This window comes from Zalophus californianus, chromosome 7 (assembly GCF_009762305.2).
Source record: "Zalophus californianus isolate mZalCal1 chromosome 7, mZalCal1.pri.v2, whole genome shotgun sequence".
Taxonomy (NCBI): Eukaryota; Metazoa; Chordata; class Mammalia; order Carnivora; family Otariidae; genus Zalophus; species Zalophus californianus.
Window position 1 is genome coordinate 114698407 of NC_045601.1, and position 17840 is coordinate 114716246.

The window sequence follows — 17840 nt, forward strand, 5'->3', positions numbered from 1 at the left end:
CCTTCCCAAGCCTCAGTTTCTTCATCTATAAAATGGGGAGGGTAGTATCTATCACAGGGGCTCCTGGGTAGCTCAATCGGTGGTTGAGTATCTGACTCTTGATTTCAGCTCAGGTCATGATCTCAGCGTTCTGAGATCAAGCCCCATGTGGGGCCTCACGTTCAGTGGAGAGTCTGCTTGTCCCTCTCCCTCTGCTCCTCTCCTTCCCTCAAAAAAATAGTATCTATCATCTAAGGGTTAGGTAAAATAATATATGTATTGGCCTCAAGGCCTCACATACAAAAGTACTCAAAATGTTTATTTGGTGTATTTCCCTCCTTCTGTATATACTGCTTTACACAGTTGGACAATTTAGTATCCAATTTTTTTCACTTAGTATTATACCAGTAATATTTTCTCATATTACTATTTTTTCAAAAACCTGATTTTAATGCTTATATATTGATACAGAGTATGTAATCATTTAATCATTTAATTATTTAATCATTTCCCTTTTTTAGGGTATTTTAGTCATTTCTAGAAAACTAAAAAAACTAAAAAAACCCAAAACCCTGTCTTCTTTTTTTTTCCAAAACCCTGTCTTGAACATATCTGTGCCATTACCTACATTTCCTCTTTCTCTTAAATCTCTTTAGTTTTGTGACTAGTCTTCCCATCAGACTGGAGGGTCATTGAGGGCACAGGCTGTGTCTCCACCATTGGACTGGCAGCTTCCCTAGAGCAGGGACTATGTCTTTCCCCACTCAGAGAAGGCCAGAGGCTGGGGCCATATTTGGCCTGCCCAGCACAACTTTCCCTGCCTCTGAGAGCAGTCTCTCCTGCTTCCTGAGGCTCTGGTGAGATAGCCAATCACAGGGCTTGCAGACTCTAGAGACAAGGATGGGTGGGTCACGCAAACTAGGCCATCCGTCTCACCCTGGAGAATCTGAATTGGTGGTTAGACTGACAAAAGGAAAATAGCTATTGCTTAGTCAGGTCTTGGCAACATCCTTAACAAATTATCCATGAGCTCCTATTGTGGGAGCTTCAGAGCCACCCTGATTCCCAATCCAAGACAGGTTACCCTGTTCCTTCCTCAGCTCTGTGACCCACCCAATATCCTTCTATTTCCTTCTCTTTTTATTTCATTAGCCAGGGTAGGTTTTGGCTGTTGGCATCAAAGAGCCCTAACTGATCCAAGTATTGGCACCAGAAAGAGGGCTTCAGGCCCAGGCTTTAGCTGAGATTCCTGTTTATGGTCAGTATTGAGAAAGCAGCATCCCATAGCACAGAGGAAAAATAGCTAATAAAATTATCAGCTGCGAACACCAGAGATCATATGTCCTCTGAGGGTCAAGTTCTGGGAGCTGAGTGGCTTTGGTCAAAACAGATTTGAAGGGAATAAAGAAGGGGCTCCTGGCTAGTTCAGTCCATAGAGCCTGTGACTCTTGGTCAAGGGATTGTGAGTTCAAGCCCCATACTGGGTGTAGAGCCTACTAAAAATAAATAAATAAATAAATAAATAAATAAATAAATAAATAAATAAATAAATAAATAAAATGAAATTAATGAACACAGAGTGGGGTGGCTGCTTATAATGGCATTGAATAATATCAAGCAAGGTAAACTTAAATATCTAGATTATTGATTCAAGAAATAAAATAAGGGGTGCCTGGCTGGCTCAGTTGGAGGAATCTGCAACTCTTGTTCTCAGGGTTGTGAGTTTGAGTCCCACTTTGGGTGTACAGATTACTTAAAAATAAAATCTTAAAAAAAAAAGAGGGAGTCAAGACCTTTATGTGCTATAGCTCAAAGAATCTTTTAAGGCCCATTGCTACAAGGCATAGGACCATTAAAATAAGATTCAGGGGGTGTGAGAGTACAGAACTGCAAGGCCTGATATCCGTCCTATGTTCCCCAGGAACTGGTCAAATCCTTACCTGGGCCCCCTGACCCTTGAGCTAAAGGTTAATGTACTAGGAAGAACTAAGAGAAAGTCCTTGGCTCCCTCTTACTCTCCAAATAATAAATCAAAAACAGTTTTATATCCCAGGAGAACTGTAGAAATGAGTCACTATCAGTGACTCAAAAGATGCAGGCAGGGGTGGGGGGGACTCCTATCTCTAGTGGGCATCTGTCACATTGTTTATTTTTAGTTTTGGCTGACCAGCATCTTAACCTACTTCCTATGTGGGGGTGATACCCTGCTGTTTGAGTCCTGGGGGACAGTGGAGCCTCTTCTCCCACTCCAGAGAGAGTTCTGATGGTGTGCTGGCCAGATGGCAGTGGCCTGCTGGGGCATGACAGCCTCACTCAGGACAGTCCTGGGGACAGCGAGGAAGGGAAATCTTCCTGGAAGGTAGAACTTCTAGTGCTATAATTATCTACCCCCAAAGATCCATATCCTAATGCCCAGAACCTGTGAAAGTTATCTTATTTAGAAAAAGGTTCTTTGCAGGTATAATTAAATTAAGGATTTTGAGATAATGAGTTCCTACTGGATTATCTAGGCCGGCCCTAAATCCAATAACAAGTGTCCTTCTAAGAGACACACAGAGGTGACATAGCCATGGAGGTAGAGACTAGAATGATGTGGTTTCAGCCAAGGAAACTGGTAACCACCAGAAGCTAGAAGAGGCATGGAATGGATTCTCCCCTAGAGCTTCTGTAAAAAGCACAGCCTTGCTGACACCTTGATTTCAACTTTTGGCCTCCAGAATTGTAAGAGAACAAATTTCTGTTGTTTCAAGCCACCAAGTGTGTAGCCATTTGTTATGGCAGTTTCAGAGAGTATACCACCTCTCCAGTAAGGAGAGAGACTCAGCGGGGAGTCTGCTTGAAGAGTCTCTGCCTCTGCCCCTCCCCCAACTCTCTCTCTCTCTCTCTCTCTCTCTCTCTCTCTCAAATAAAGAAATAAATCTTTAAAATTTTTTTTAAAAAGTCAAAACCAAAAAAGACAAAAAACAAAAAAAAATCAGCAAAGCCAAGTGCTGGTGAGGATGTGGAAAGCAATTGGAACATTTTTACTTTGCTGGTAGGAATGCATATTGGTTCAGCCCCTTTGGAAAACAGTCTGACATATTTTAGAAATTAAAAAAACATTTGCCATGAGACTCAGCCATCTCACTCTTATTTGCCCAGAGAAATGAAAACTTGCAAACACACAGAAATCTACACATGAGTATTTACAACAGCTTTATTTTCTCTCTCTTTTTAAAGATTCATTTTATTTATTTGAGAGAGAGAAAGCAAGCATGGGGGGGCCAGAGGGAGAGAGAGAATCCCAAGCAGACTCCCTGCTGAGCGTGGAACCCTATGCAACACTTGATCCCATGACCCCGAGATCATGACCTGAGCCAAAATCAAGAGTCCAGTGCTCAACCGGATGAGCCACCCAGGTGCCCTTTTTTTGTTTTGTTTTTTTAAGTAGGCTCCACACCCAGTGTGGAGCCCAACACAGAGCTTGAATTCAAGACCCTGAGATCAAGACCTGAGCCGAGATCAAAAGTCAGACGTTTAACCCACTGAGCCACCCAGGCGCCCCTATGTATAACAGCTTTATTAATAATTGCCCAAAACTTTTCAGAAATAACCCAACTGTCCTTCAGCCCAGGAATGGATAAACACACCGTGGTTCCATTCATACAACAGACTACTAGTCAGCAATATAAATGAACTCCCTAAACCTGCCACAGCATCTGTGAATCTCAAATGCGTTATGCTAGGAAGCCATGACAAAAAAATTAAGTACATACTGTGTGATTTCATCTCTATTACATTATGGAAAAGGCAAAACTATAGAAAATAAAGCATATTTGCCTTTGCCAGCATGGCTCTGGCAGTCCAAGGAAATTTTTTAAGACGATGGAAGTGTTCTGTATCTTGGTTGTGGTGGTGGTGGTGACATGATGTATGCATTTGTCAAAACTCATAGAACTGTACACTGTAAAGGGTGAATTTTTCTGTATTGATTATACTGTAATATTTTTAAAGAGATTACTAGTGTTGGTAGGGTGCCGAACCTGACGATCCAGGGCGGGGAGAGGGTGCTAATACACAGAGGGAGCAGGAGAGCACATAGAGCTCAGGAAATGCCTGGGCTGCCTCCTGTTGCTGTCACATGCAGTTGTAAAAATTAATGGAAGTAAAGAACAAATTAATAAAGACTTCAGTAACCCAACACAGGGACAGGCCCGTCAAGACCCAGATATCTCAGGAATAGAAGGTCTGGGCCACCGTACAGCCCAAAGAACTCTAATCAGCAGAGATCCTGACCAAGAGCAAAAGAAACATGGGATCCAGGGCTCCTGACTGTCTCAGTAAGTTCGAGCCCCACCTTGGGTGTGGTGTATATATATATATATATATAGAGAGAGAGAGAGAGAGAGAGACAGAGAGAGACAGAGAGAGAGAGAGAGAGAATATTACTCAGCCATCAAAAAGAATGAAATCTTGCCATTTGCAACGACATGGATGGAGCTAGAGTGTATTATGCTAAGCAAATAAGTCAGTCAATGAAAGACAAGTATCATATGATCTCACTCATGTGGAATTTAAGAAACAAAACAGATCAACATAGGGGAAGGGGTGGAGGGGAAGAGAGAGAGGGAAATAAACCATAAGAGACTTTTTTTTAAGATTTATTTATTTATATATTTGTGAGAGAGGGGTGGGGAGAAGCAGACTCTGCTGAGCAGGGAGCCCGATGTGGAACTCGATCCCAGGACCCCAGGATCATGACCTGAGCAGAAGGTAGACGCTTAACCGACTGAGCCACCCAGGTGCTCCCATAAGACTTTTTTTTTTTTAAGATTTTATTTATTTATTTATTTGAGAGAAAGAGCCAGAGAGCACAAGCAGGGGGAGCAGCAGAGGGAGAGGGAAAAGCAGACTCCCCGCTGAGCAGGGAGCCCGACTTAGGGCTCAGTCCCAGGACCCCAGGATCACAACCCGAGCTGAAGGCAGCCCCTTAACCGACTGAGCCACCCAGGATCCCCAAGAGACTTTTAACAATAGAGAACAAACTGAGGGTCGATGCTGTGAGGTGGCTGGGGGATGGGCTAGATGGGTGATGGGTATTAAGGAGGGCACTTTTTGTGATGAGCACTGGGTGTTGTACGTAAGTGATGAATCATTGAATTCTATTCCAGAAACCAATATTGCACTGTATGTTAACTGAGTAAAATTTAAATAAAATAAAAAATAAAATCTTAAAAAAAAGGAACATGGACTGTGGGATAGAGGATGAAAATCATCAGTATTAGTGACAGCCATGCGGCGTCTGCAAAAAGGACTCTACTATCTACCCAGATTTTCTTCCTTGCTGTGTCACGTATATATTTATATCTTACCAATGATCTTTTCTCTCTTCTTTGATAGTCACTAACTTTACAATTTAGTCCCAAAATTTCAAAATATCGAGATGTGATCATGACCAAACTAAAAGAGGGGTGACATCACACAGACATGCTGGACGCAGCGCTGGGGAAGTGGCCGGTGAGACCCCGGGGCCACCTCCCTAGCCACCTCCTAGGTCTGACACAGGAGAGTTGCAACGTTTGAAGGGAGCACTGGCAAGGGGTGGGGGTTATAAATATGGAAGAAAAAAAAAAGGAGTTCACATGGTTGTTGGCCAAAGGGAGGGATTGTACTAAGAGAACAGATCACAAACTCCAGCAGGACCAGAAAGATGAGATGGAACCAGAGACATGCTGATAGCAGCCACTGAGGGCCCCGATCATAGAGGCCCCTGCCCCTGCTTCCTTGAAGCCACCTAAGTTCCCTCCATGCTCCATCCCACCTTGGTCAGGAGAGAGGGCGGTGAGAGGAACCCTCAAGGCTGAGGATGGAATTAAAGAGATTGCCAACCTGACAGTCACCGCATGCCTCACCTAAACATGATGGAGATTGGGTAGCCAGAGAAAATTTGGTAGTCATAATTGTCACACACCCCAGTTGTAACTTGAATCTACTTCTTGGGATTATCTGTGGGCTAGGCAGCACCAGTGGGATGGAGGGGGTATCCATTGTTCTGGTTTGCCCAGAATCCTTCCCCTCTCTTTGATAACAAAAACCCACTCTGTTTGGAGGATTGTCCCTTCCCATTTCATGAGGCCCAGGTGGGGCTGTCCACCCTAGGGCTCTCCCCAGTACAGATCATGCATAGGGGGTTGGAGGACACAAGCTAAGTCTCTCAATGGGGAATTCGAATCTTGAGTAGATTGCACGTCTGGTCCCTGCTCTGACCCCAGAGTTGTCGCAGGTCTGACCTTGATCCAGAGCTCTGAGCCCCTTCACAGAATTGAGTTGTCTGTGCTTGTGGCTTAAGCAAAGGGGATGTGTTATAGGAATACAGGGGAGTTTCGGGCCCCACAGGGGCAGGGATGCAGCTAGCCATGGAAATCCATCAGAAGTCAAGGTATGGCTGCCACCACTTCTTCCTGAATGGCTGATCCATTCATCCACCCCTCTGCAGACCAGCTTTCTCCATTTCTTCATCAGCACATCAGAAAACTGCCTTCCTGGGCTTCGCTAGTTTCATGTTTCAGATCAGCTTGAAGGCGAGCTATTGGATGCAAGTCTACATCCCAGGAGAGGCGCTTGGGTCAGGTGTCTATCCCTTCTCTAGTCCACTATGGTGGAGAGCAAAGACGGGCTCATTTATTAGCATGGCTGCTAGAGATCCATCCTTGTGTGTCTGGGGAGATCTTGGAGAACATAGAGCAGGTGACACCCAAGAGAAATTGGCCACATTTTTAGGTCTACAGCCACTGTGCCCCAACTCCACTCACCAGGAGGCATGACACCACCTCAACCCTCACCATCCACGTGGTAAGACTTGATCAGGGGGAATTCTCCTTTATAAAAACATTGAGGTGTGGTATCTACATTACGTACAGTAAAATACTCAAATCTTAAGTGAATCACTAGATGGATTTTTACATATGTGTTACCAACAACCCAACTCAACATTTAGAACAGTTCTAACATTCCAGAAGTCTTCCTCCTGCCTCCTCCCTGTCAACTGCCCTCCTCAGGGGTAGACCTGTAGACTCTCATCACCGAAGGATAGTTTTGTTTTTTTGTTTGTTTTTTTTTTTTTTTAGATTTTATTTATGTGACAGAGAGAAGCAGACTCCCCATTGAGCAGGGAGCCCAATGCAGGACTGGAGCCCAATGCGGGACTCATGATTCCAGGACCCTGGGATCATGACCTGAGCTGAAGGCAGACACTTAACCAACTGAGCCACCCAGGCGCCCAGTTTTGCCTTTTCTTGAACAACATGTAAATGTAATACACAGTCTGTATGTTTTGTCTATGGCTTTCCTCACTCAACATTATGCCTCTGAAGTTAACCCATTGCATGTGGGGTTCCTTTTTGAAGGGGACAAACCCAAAGCACACTCTTTAGATTGCAGCAGGGGTGGTTAAACCTTCTGAGGTTTTGGTACAAAAAGCATCTAATTGGAGCACCTGGGTGGCTCCGTCAGTTAAGTGTCCAACTCTTGATCTCAGCTCAGGTCTTGATCTCAGGGTCGTAAGTTTGGGGCCTGCGTGGGGCTCCACGCTGGGTGCGGAGCCTCCTTAAAAAAAATCTAATTAATTTTTGCTTATGTTTTGGAAGCACTAACATTGGTCAAAGTTCTCTTTGGTATACTCTTCCTTTATAAGGGAAAAACCCACTCTTTCTCCTCTGGGAAGCTGGCCGTGACCAGTTGGAGACCGGACTGATGCATTTTTCACAGCTCCCTTCACAGACGGAAATAGCTCCTCCAGTTCCTTCCCCAGCCTCCCGGCCTTGAACCTGTGAGAAGGAAAGCGTAATTACCCTCCCTGTGGCTCAGTTTACAGGGGTATTGGTGGGGGGGAGCGAAGGAGGGGCCAGAATGAGCTCATGGGGGAGAGGTGGTTTTAAACTCTGAGATCCCCAAATATAAGAGAGAACAGTGTTCCTTTAATCAGTGGTATTTCTGTGTCTGGAATTGATGGGTTTCTCCCATTTTGACGGTCTCCTGGCTGGTTCCTCGAGCTGCTCCCCTATATTCCACCCTCTAGTGGTGTAAGGGGGATGGGAGGGGACTGGTATTACATGGGCAGAGCACCTACTACACGCCAGGCACGCCCACATACATTGTTCAATCCTGACCTTACAGAGAAGGAGCCATCATCTTCCTTGGGTAGATGAGGTAACGGAGGCTCAGACTGCTTACAAATTAAAATGACTTGCCCAGGGCCACATAGCTTGTGAGTACTGAGTTTGGGAGCCAAGTCTGTCTGGATCAAAGCTTTGCTCTCAGCAACCCAATCTGGGACTGGTGCAGTGGAGTGGTCTTCCATGCCCTGGGATGGGGCGGGGGGTGGTCCTTGGCCACAATGACCAGTCCTCCAGGGAAAGCTGCTCTGGTCCCACACCTGAGCACACTCTGGCAGCTGCGCCCTTCCCAGCCTCCAGCCCCGGGGCCACCTGAAGCTCACCAGACCTCCTCGTTCTCAGCCAGGACTGACTACTGTTCGTGCTCACATGTGGCCTTGGGTAGGGGACAGGGTGAGTGGAAGCCTTCACTGAAGGGGTGAGTCTTTAAATCTGGGATTGCAGATATTAAGGGAAGTGCAAAGGAAACAGGAAAGGATCATTTGAAGAAGACTGTCCTAAGGGCCCCTGAGATCACTCATGGAGGCAGCCCCCTGGTTGAGGGCAGGAGGGAAGTACATGTGTGTTAAGATATATCCAACATATTCATTCCCTCAGTCTCCCCTCCCCCGCCCCCCGCCAACTCTTGAAATGATTCCCAGTTGACAGATAAGGAGATGGAGACTCAGAACAGATAGCTTGCCCAGCTTATAACTTGTACAAGTAAAAGTGTTCCAGAGTCCACACCCAACCATGATGCAGTATCACCCCCCCCAACACACACACACAAACGGTGCCAGGTGCTGCCCAGTCGCTTTATCAGGGACACTCCCCCCAGGTGATTGGCCATAGCTGGGCCTCCGTTCACGTCAAGCCCTGTGGGATGAGGAAGGAGGGTCACATGTGGACAGAGCCCCTTTTATAGCCCCACCACCCTAGCTGGCTGTCTTCTGCCACCTGACCTGCCAGTCGCTCCCTGATCCAGCTGTGCTGCCGTTCGTCATGGAGAAGGTCCTTGCCTTGCTGCTCATTGCCCTCGCCGTGGTCTATGCAGTTCCTGGCCCTCGGGGGATCGTTATCAACCTGGTAAGACGGACGTCAGGGGAGGAGTCATCTGAAGATCCAGGTGGGGATTTTTGAAACTTAGATCTTCACCTCTAGTGTCTCTGCCTGGGGCTGCCCGGAGGCTGAGAGGTGAGCATCTCTCCCGTGACTGCCCTGTGCCTCTTCCCCGCCCCCCGAGGGCCTCAGACAAGGCTGATCAGCAGGGAGCATGCGCAGAGCAGTGGTTTGACCCCGCTGAGGGAGCTTTCTAAAAATCCAGAGCCCTAGGCTCCTGCCCTGGAAACCCGGCTCGGAAGGTCCAGCAGTGATCCTGGCTTCTGACCTCGAGTGACACACAGACACAGCTCTAAATGCCTCAGGAACATTTACTCACTTGGTTCTCCTACCAACCACGTGACACAGGTACTGTTAGCATCAAACCCGTTTTCCGATGGAAAGCAGTTGTAGAGAAAGGTGAAGCCACCTGCCTGCCTGAGGTCACGCGGCTGGAAAGCATTGAGCGGGGATCGGAGCCCGGACTGGTGGCCCCAGTGCCGCGCTCTCCCACTGCTCCATGCCGCCTCTCTACCCAAAGATTCTTAACTCAGGGCCTTGCAGGGCTCAGAGGGAGGAACCAGGATCCCCCTGAGGTTCTAGGTACAAGTCTGTCCAGGGAGAGAGGGAGTTTTCCAGGAAGATGGTGTCCACCTTCACAGGCTCCTCGGTGGACTGCGGCACCCAGAGACGTCTGGACACCCTGTTCTGGGTCACCTGGGCACATTCCCAGGGACCACCGAGGCAGAGGGTGGGGCAGTGACTTGCCCGGGGTCACCCAGGGAGTTGGTAGTGCGGCGGGTACTAGAACCGGTGTCCCGTCTCGCAGCCACGCCCCTGCCCGCGTCTCACACGAGTGCGTGGGGCGGGGGGAGGCAGACGGGCCGCCAGCCCCACCGGCTGGGTTCCCCTACACACGCCCACGCCAGGGGAGGCACTGTCAGCGGGAGACGGTGGCGGCGTTGGGGGGGTGGGGGGGTGGAGCAGGGACCAAGGGGCGGGGCCCCGGGCTAACCGGCCGCCGCGACAGGAAAACGGGGAGCTCTGCGTGAACAGCGCCCAGTGTAAGAGCAAGTGCTGCCGCCACGACACGCTGCTGAGCCTAGCCCGCTGCTCGCCCAAGGCCAGCGAGAACAGCGAGTGCTCTGCCAAGGTGGGTGCCGGCGGGAAAGGGGGCAGCTCGCAGGAGGAGGGCCCTCCGGCTTCGGGGGAGCATCAGGGAGGGAGGAGAGTCAGCCTGGACATTGAACGCTGAGACTGAGACAGGGAGGTTAACAGACTGCACTTTCCCAGCCTCTCATCTTTTTTGAGCCTCCCAGCTGAGCAGTGAGGTGGGTGCGGTCGGGGATTTGTCACCCCCATTGCGCGGTTGGGTAAGTAGAGGCTCTCCAGACAGCTCTAGTTAGTAAGCGCAAATGAGGCTCAGAGTGGGAACCAGAACCTGGGTCCTCCAGGCCCACAGCTCTCCCTGGCGTAGGAGTCGGAAGGAGACAGACTGAAAAGACTGGCCTGGGGCTCTCTGGGTCAGGGGAAAGGCTGTGCCCAAAGTGGCACCCCACAGCCTGTGACCCCACTGGCTCTGTGTCTTTGCAGACGCTCTACGGGGTTTACAAAAAGTGTCCCTGTGAGCGGGGCCTGACCTGTGAGGGTGACAAGACCATCGTGGGCTCCATCACCAATACCAACTTCGGCATCTGCCACGATGCTGGACGCTCCAGGGAGTAAAACCCCTAAAGGATGCTCCTTCTCCACTACGTCTCCCTGGCTGCCCGCCCCTGCCCCTTGACTAGCACCTCCCTTTTCTGATTGGATTCTCCGCAATTAAAGCTGTTCCTGCAGCCTTCCCCGAGCTCCTGAATGTTCTTGCTGAGTCAGTGTCTTCCTTGATGTCACATCAAGCCTTTGCCTCGTCAAGGCAGTTGTCAAACAGGTCAGAGGAAGGACGGATGGGTCTGGGACCAGGTGGAATGAGACTGGGCAGCCTGGAGACAAGGTTGTGAAGCAGCCATGCTGGGAATCTCTCCATCTGGGAACCAATCCCACCTTCCTGGGACGCCCTTCTTGGCCCTCAAATTCTCAGACAGGCGCATGTGCACACACACATGCGCACACTTCTAGTGGGGAGTTAGAACGGTCCATATTCCTGCCCTGCATCAAAACTTCCCAGTCCTTGTCCTGGGCTCATACCTTCATTCTGGGCCCAATTCCCAGATGTGCCCCCCTAGCTGACACAACCCATGTGTTAAGGGCTCAGACCACTAACAATTGCCTCGGGCTGACTCTGTGCTAGCAAATTCTCACAATGATCCAGGAGGGAGAATTTATTTTCTCTATAGATGAACTAACATTCAGAGAGGTTCAGTAACTTGCTCAATGTCACATAATTAGAAAAAGTTGGCTCTACACCCATCTAACTCCACCCCCCTACCCTTTCTACAATTCCTCCTTCTCTCCCAACGACTCAGACAAATGGGTGGAATTGTAGGGAATTTGGTTTTGGTTTAATACAAAAATGTTATACCCCCTGGAGCCACCAGACCTGGGTTGCCTTAGGCAGTACTGAGGTCCCGTCACTGAGATGTGCAAGTGGGGGTTCACTGACCCTCAGTGGGGATGCAGGAGAGAAGATTCACACAAAGAAGGAAGAGAGTGAACTAATTAAAACTGAGATGCTCTCCCAGCCCCAGGATTTTGTAGTTCATGATCAATGAATCCTTAGAGTAACCATTAGGTTTCTGAGTTAGGACTGGATTTACCTGAAAGGAACAAAAAATCCATGTCATTATGGCTTAAACGACTAGGGACACACATCTCTCACAAATCCAGAAGTCTGGAGATGGGAAGTGCTGGCGTCTGTTTGGATGCTGGCTGCCTTGCAGTTCCGGAACCTCCTCTCAACTGGCAGATGCCTTCACAGCAGCTCCTGACGTCATGTTCTCTCACCATATTCTAAGGAAGCACGGGGTAGAGGGTGGGTGCATAGGGGGGTGAGGACAGAGTGTTTCTCCTAGCATGCCTTATCTCCCCCGAAAGCCTCCAGGCTGACCTCTCCTTCTCGAAATGGCTCCGACTGGGTCACATGACCACCTCTGGCCACAAGGGAGGCTGGGAAAGCAAGTGCTGGGCAGAGGGAATGGGATCGCCGTGACTGGCTTGGCTCGAGCCCTGTGTCAGCCCCCGAGCTGGGTATGGAGCCTGCTTAAGATTCTCTCCCCTCCCCCTCTGCCCCTCCCCCCCACCCCGCACCCCACTCCTGCATACTCACTCTCTCCCACCCCGCGCCCCACTCCCGCATGCTCACTCTCTCTCTCTCTCTCTCTCTCTAAAAAAAAGTCCTATAGGTTGTAGCCTTGCCCTTGACATGTCCCACCTTAATATCCTAATCCCAGGAGCACCCCATCTTGCTGTAACTTTTTCTAGATCTGCTAGAAATTCAGCTATAGAAGCGGGCAGGGGTATTGGCGGGCTTGAATCCATAAAAAAATTCCTCATGCTGGACATTGTAGACATATGCTGTCTAATATGGTATCAATTAGCCACATACGGAGCACTTGATGTATGGCTCACTTGCATTGGGATAAGTGTAAAGTACAAACTGGATTTGGAAGACCTACTACCAAAAAAAGAATGTAAAATAAATGTTTTACAGGTTGAAACAACTTTTTGATTGGGTTATAATTAAATATATTATCCTACAACCCAGCAGTTGCACTACTAGGTTACAAACATAGTGATCTGAAGGGGCACACGCACCCCAGTGTTTATAGCTGCAATGTCCACAACAGCCAAACTATGGAAAGAGCCCAGATGTCCATCGACAGATGAATGGATAAAGAAGATGTGGTGTACACACACACACACACACACACACACACACACACACACACACACACACAGGAATATTACTCAGCCATCAAAAGGAAAGAAATCTTGCCATTCGCAATGACGTGGATGGAGCTAGTGGGTTTTATGCTAAGCGAAGTAAGTCAGTCAAAGATAAATACCACATGATTTCACTCACATGTGGAATTTAAGAAATAGATGAACATAGGGGAAGGGAAGGAAAAATAAAATAAGATGTAAACAAAGAGGAAGACAAGCCATAAGAGACTCTTAACTATAGGAAACAAACGGAGGGCTGCTGGAGGGGAGAGGGGTGGGGGTGTGGTAACTGGATGATGGACATTAAGGAGGGCACATGATGTGATGAGCACTGGGTGTTATATGCAACTGATGAATCACTAAATTCTACCCCTGACACTAATAATACAGTATATGTTACCTAAATTGAACTTAAATAAAAGAATTGTTTTTAAGATTTTATTTATTTATTTGACAGAGAGAGAGAGACAGGCTAGAGAGGGAACACAAGCAGGGGGAGTGGGAGAGGGAGAAGCAGGCTTCCCGCTGAGCAGGGAGCCCGATGCAGGGCTCGATCCCAGGACCCTGGGACCATGACCTGAGCCGAAGGCAGCCGCTTAACGACTGAGCCACCCAGGCGCTCCTTAAATAAAGAATTTTTTAAATAAATAAATAAAATATATTATCAAAATTGGTTCCACTTTTGAAATATGGGCGTTAGAAAACATAAAATTACCTACGAGGCTCCCATTTCACTTCCACTGAATAGTGCTGCTGTTTTAGAGCTGAAGGCACTTGAGAATAGGCTTTTTTTCTGAAGCCCCTTATCTGCCTAAAAACAGAGCCTCCCAAAAGAACTTAACTCATAAATTCCCTCCTGGGGAGGTTTCTTGTAACCAGGAAAGATTGAATTGTATGCCTGGGGTCTTCCCACTGGAGAAGTCAGCACCACACCTAAATAGACATTGTCACAAAATTATCTTATCTGTTGTCGTCTACTCTCCTAAGGGCCCATTTATCTTTCTTGAAAGTAATTCACTTTCCCCTAAGGGCCCTTTCTCCCCATCCCTCCCCCTCTTAAGAAGCCATTTTTCCAAGTGTGCTTCTCCCATTCCCCTTCTCCAGTTAAAACGGTATATATGCCCCAAATTCCAACTGCCTCATTGAGTCACCTTTTTCTGTAAACTCCCTGCACATATGTATGTGAATAAAAATCTGTCTTAGGGCACCTGAGTGGCTCAGTCAGTTAAGCGTCCGACTCTTGATTTCAGCTGAGGTCATAATCTTGGGCTTCCCACTTGGCAGGGAGTCTGCTTATCTCGCTCTCCCTTTGCCCCTCCCCCTGCTCACTCTCTCTCTCACAAATAAATAAATCTTAAAAACAAAAAACAAAAAACAAAAAAACCTGTCTTTTCTCTTGCCAATCTTGTCAGTTTAATTTGCAGACCCCAAAAACTGAACCTAAGAGGGTAGAGGAGAAGTTTTCCTCCCTTGCATGAAACTAGTTGAATCATATCAGCGGCATATCTTTCCCCTCCCCTTCTAAATTTGAAGACATTGGTATCCTTGGAGCCTGGGTTTCCAGCCTGCCATCTCTCCTTCCAAGGGCGTTTCATAGACTTTCTCCAAATAAGGGGAGCTCGTGTACCACTATGGACTGTAATCCTGTGTCTTTTTTTTTTTTTTAAGATTTTATTTATTTGAGAGAGAGAGAATGAGAGAGAGAGAGCACGAGAGGGAAGAGGGTCAGAGGGAGAAGCAGACTCCCCACTGAGCAGGGAGCCCGATGTGGGACTCGATCCCGGGACTCCAGGATCATGACCTGAGCCGAAGGCAGTCGCTTAACCAACTGAGCCACCCAGGTGCCCCTCCTGTGTCTTTTTGATGTACACATAGCACCGAGAATCTGTCTGACACACTGAGTACAGGAGCAATTTCTACCAAGACATGGTTACAGTGTCGCTATGACTTACAGGGACTGCTCTGAGTAAACCTCAGCTCCCATCTCAACTCCTGAGCTCTTGCACCATGAGCCTGGCATCCTGGAGGGCACCCTTGGCTCAGGTCTGGGGCTCGCTTAATCAGAAGTGTAGCCGAGTATGGAACTTTGGGTCCAAAATCTGAATTCTTTCTTTCTTTCTTTCTTTCTTTTTTTTTTTTTAAGGCTGGGAAGGCTAGATGTAGAGACAACTTTACATGAAGGGAAAGAAGAGATAAGCAACTTATTTTATTTTATTTTGTTTTATTTATTTGACAGAGAGACACAGCGAGAGAGGGAACACAAGCAGGGGGAGTGGGAGAGGGAGAAGCAGGATTCCCGCTGAGCAGGGAGCCCGATGCGGGGCTCGATCCCAGGACCCTGGGATCATGACCTGAGACTTTGAACGACTGAGCCACCCAGGCGCCCCGAAAATCTGAATTATTTCTCTCCAAAATGTCACCCAAATAGAGCAGGGCTTCCTTGAAGCCTGCTTCTGCTGAGAATTCACGACACACACAGCCGGAGAACTAGCATCTGGCTGGAAAAGCCTCACAACCTGCCATACGACTTCCTGAAACTCCTCCTGATTCATTCTTCCCCCCACGTATCCCCACAGCACAGCAGGTGCTCCAATCTTTCTTTTCCTTAAGCTCTTTCCTTGGCTCTCCTTTCTTTCTCATTCCTCCTTTCTCTTCTGCTTTCCCAGAACAGTCTGATTCATCACTTTCAAGCTCTGTGGCTGGGAGCAAGTTGTTCAATCTGTCTCGGGCTCCCCCTCCCCCGCCCCCTTAAAATAGGGGTGATAATCATTCTGACCCCTCATAAGATTTTTTGTAGGATTAAATGAGATCATATATGGAAGGCATCTAGCACTGCCCCTGGCATATAGTAAATGCCCCATAAACACTGACAAATCTTTTTTTTTTTTTTTTTTATTAAAGTAATCTCTACACCCGATGTGGGGCTTGTACCCAGGACCCGGAGATCAAGTGTTGCATGCTCTATTAACTGACACTGGCAATTCTTTATACACGTTTGTCTTTTACATTTCCTTTCACATTTCTGATACTTAAGGTCAGGGGAACCAAGAGTTCAGGTACACACTGAACTTTTGGAGGGTGGATTATGGAATGGGCTGAAGCCCATTGGGGTGGGGAGGGGAGCTCAAGTCTTCTCTGGGAGACTTTCATCCATGCCCCAACAGGGGAAAGGCCCGAGCCTAAGCTTCCTGTCTCTCTGACCCTTCAGCCCCGGCAAGCTGTGCCATACCCACTCCAGCCCGGCCTCCCCAGCCCCCAGCACCAGGGGCAGCAAACGTTGAAAACTATTTCAATGATGGTGCATCATCCCTCCATCCCTTATACTCTTACTGGTCTCCCTGATTCCACTCTTCCTGGTAACCCAGCCCAGGACTCTGACCTCCCCCTCGTAAGGGTCTCCCCCACCCCCACGCCCACTTTCCCCAATTCTTCCCAGAACAGGAAGAATCTTTTTTAAAAGGTAAATCCCATCACATCATTCCCTTGCTTCAAAGCCTCCAAGGACTTCCCAGGGCATTTAGATTCTGAAATGCTTTATGGGACTTACAGGGCTTCCTCATCCCAGGGTTGCCTGTCCATCACTAGATCTCTTGCTGCTCACCCCCAACACACACACACACACACACACACACACACACACACACACACACACACACACCCGGCAGCCACCACTGGGGCTCTGAATCCACCAGATTCACCTGGCCGAAATGCTTTATGGGACTTACAGGGCTTCCTCATCCCAGGGTTGCCTGTCCATCACTAGATCTCTTGCTGCTCACCCCCAACACACACACACACACACACACACACACACACACACACACACACACACACACACCCGGCAGCCACCACTGGGGCTCTGAATCCACCAGATTCACCTGGCCCCCGGCCATTTGCATTTGCTGGTCCCTCTGCCCAGAACATGCTGCCCTGTGAGCTCTGTCTGGCTATCTCCCACTGAGGCCTCCCTGAACACCCAGCTACTGCAGGCCCCATCAGCCGGCCTCACTATGTTCACAACACTAGGATTCTCTGAAATATTTTCATCTTTCTCTCTCTCTCTTTCTTTTTTTTTTTTTAACTTTTCTACCTCCTGCTAGAACCTCAGTTCCAGGCGGGCAAGGCTCTTTCCCTATTTTGTTCACTGCCATATTTCTTAGCCCCCAGGGCTAAAATCCTCACACACAGTAGGTGCTGAATGCATAAGTGCTGAATAAGTGAGAATATTATAATACTCTATACCTTTAGGTCTTTCTTGAAATTTCACTTGATCTGTAAGCACCATGTTTCAAACTGCACCTTCTCCTTACACCCTGACACCTCATGGAGGGGGAAATCAACTCTCATCCCGTATTGGTTTGGATGTTGGGAGAGATCACGCACATACCAAGATCATAGGAAAAGATTTATTACTTGAACACAGGAGGAGGTGCAAGGGGGTGTGAGCAGCAAGGATGAATGGGTGTGTGGCTTTGGTTTTTACTGTGGCTAGGCGATGGGGCCAGACTGAGGGTTCCCTTGAGCAGGCTGGGGGTTGTGTGGTCTGCACTGCCCAGCAGCACCAAGGGAGGGGGCATGTGCTTTTCTATCGGGTTGCCTGGATGTGGCGCAGAAGGGGCTAGAAAGCTGTCACTGGCCAGTCGTCAAAAACGGAACCTTCCTTTTTCTTGTGTCACACTTGGGCTTCTCTGCTTTGGCCCAGAAGTTACACCTGTCACTTCACTGGCTAGAAATGTTCACACAGCCCAA

General features: G+C 48.2%; 1 protein-coding gene and 1 long non-coding RNA gene across 2 annotated transcripts; one reads left to right on the top strand and one right to left on the bottom strand.

Annotated features, from left to right (window-relative positions):
- Positions 1 to 7771: 7771 nt before the first annotated feature.
- LOC113927148 lies at positions 7772 to 11987 on the bottom strand. The gene is made up of 3 exons (XR_003521514.1): positions 11966 to 11987; positions 9074 to 9194; positions 7772 to 7784 (listed from the first exon to the last, which is right to left on the bottom strand). It is a non-coding gene; the product is annotated as an uncharacterized LOC113927148 (long non-coding RNA).
- On the top strand, positions 9114 to 11052 carry CLPS (colipase). The gene is made up of 3 exons (XM_027602812.1): positions 9114 to 9197; positions 10240 to 10362; positions 10803 to 11052. The coding sequence occupies exons 1-3, from the start codon at positions 9114 to 9116 to the stop codon at positions 10932 to 10934; spliced, it is 339 nt and encodes a 112-aa protein (XP_027458613.1). The 3' UTR covers positions 10935 to 11052.
- Positions 11988 to 17840: the final 5853 nt, after the last annotated feature.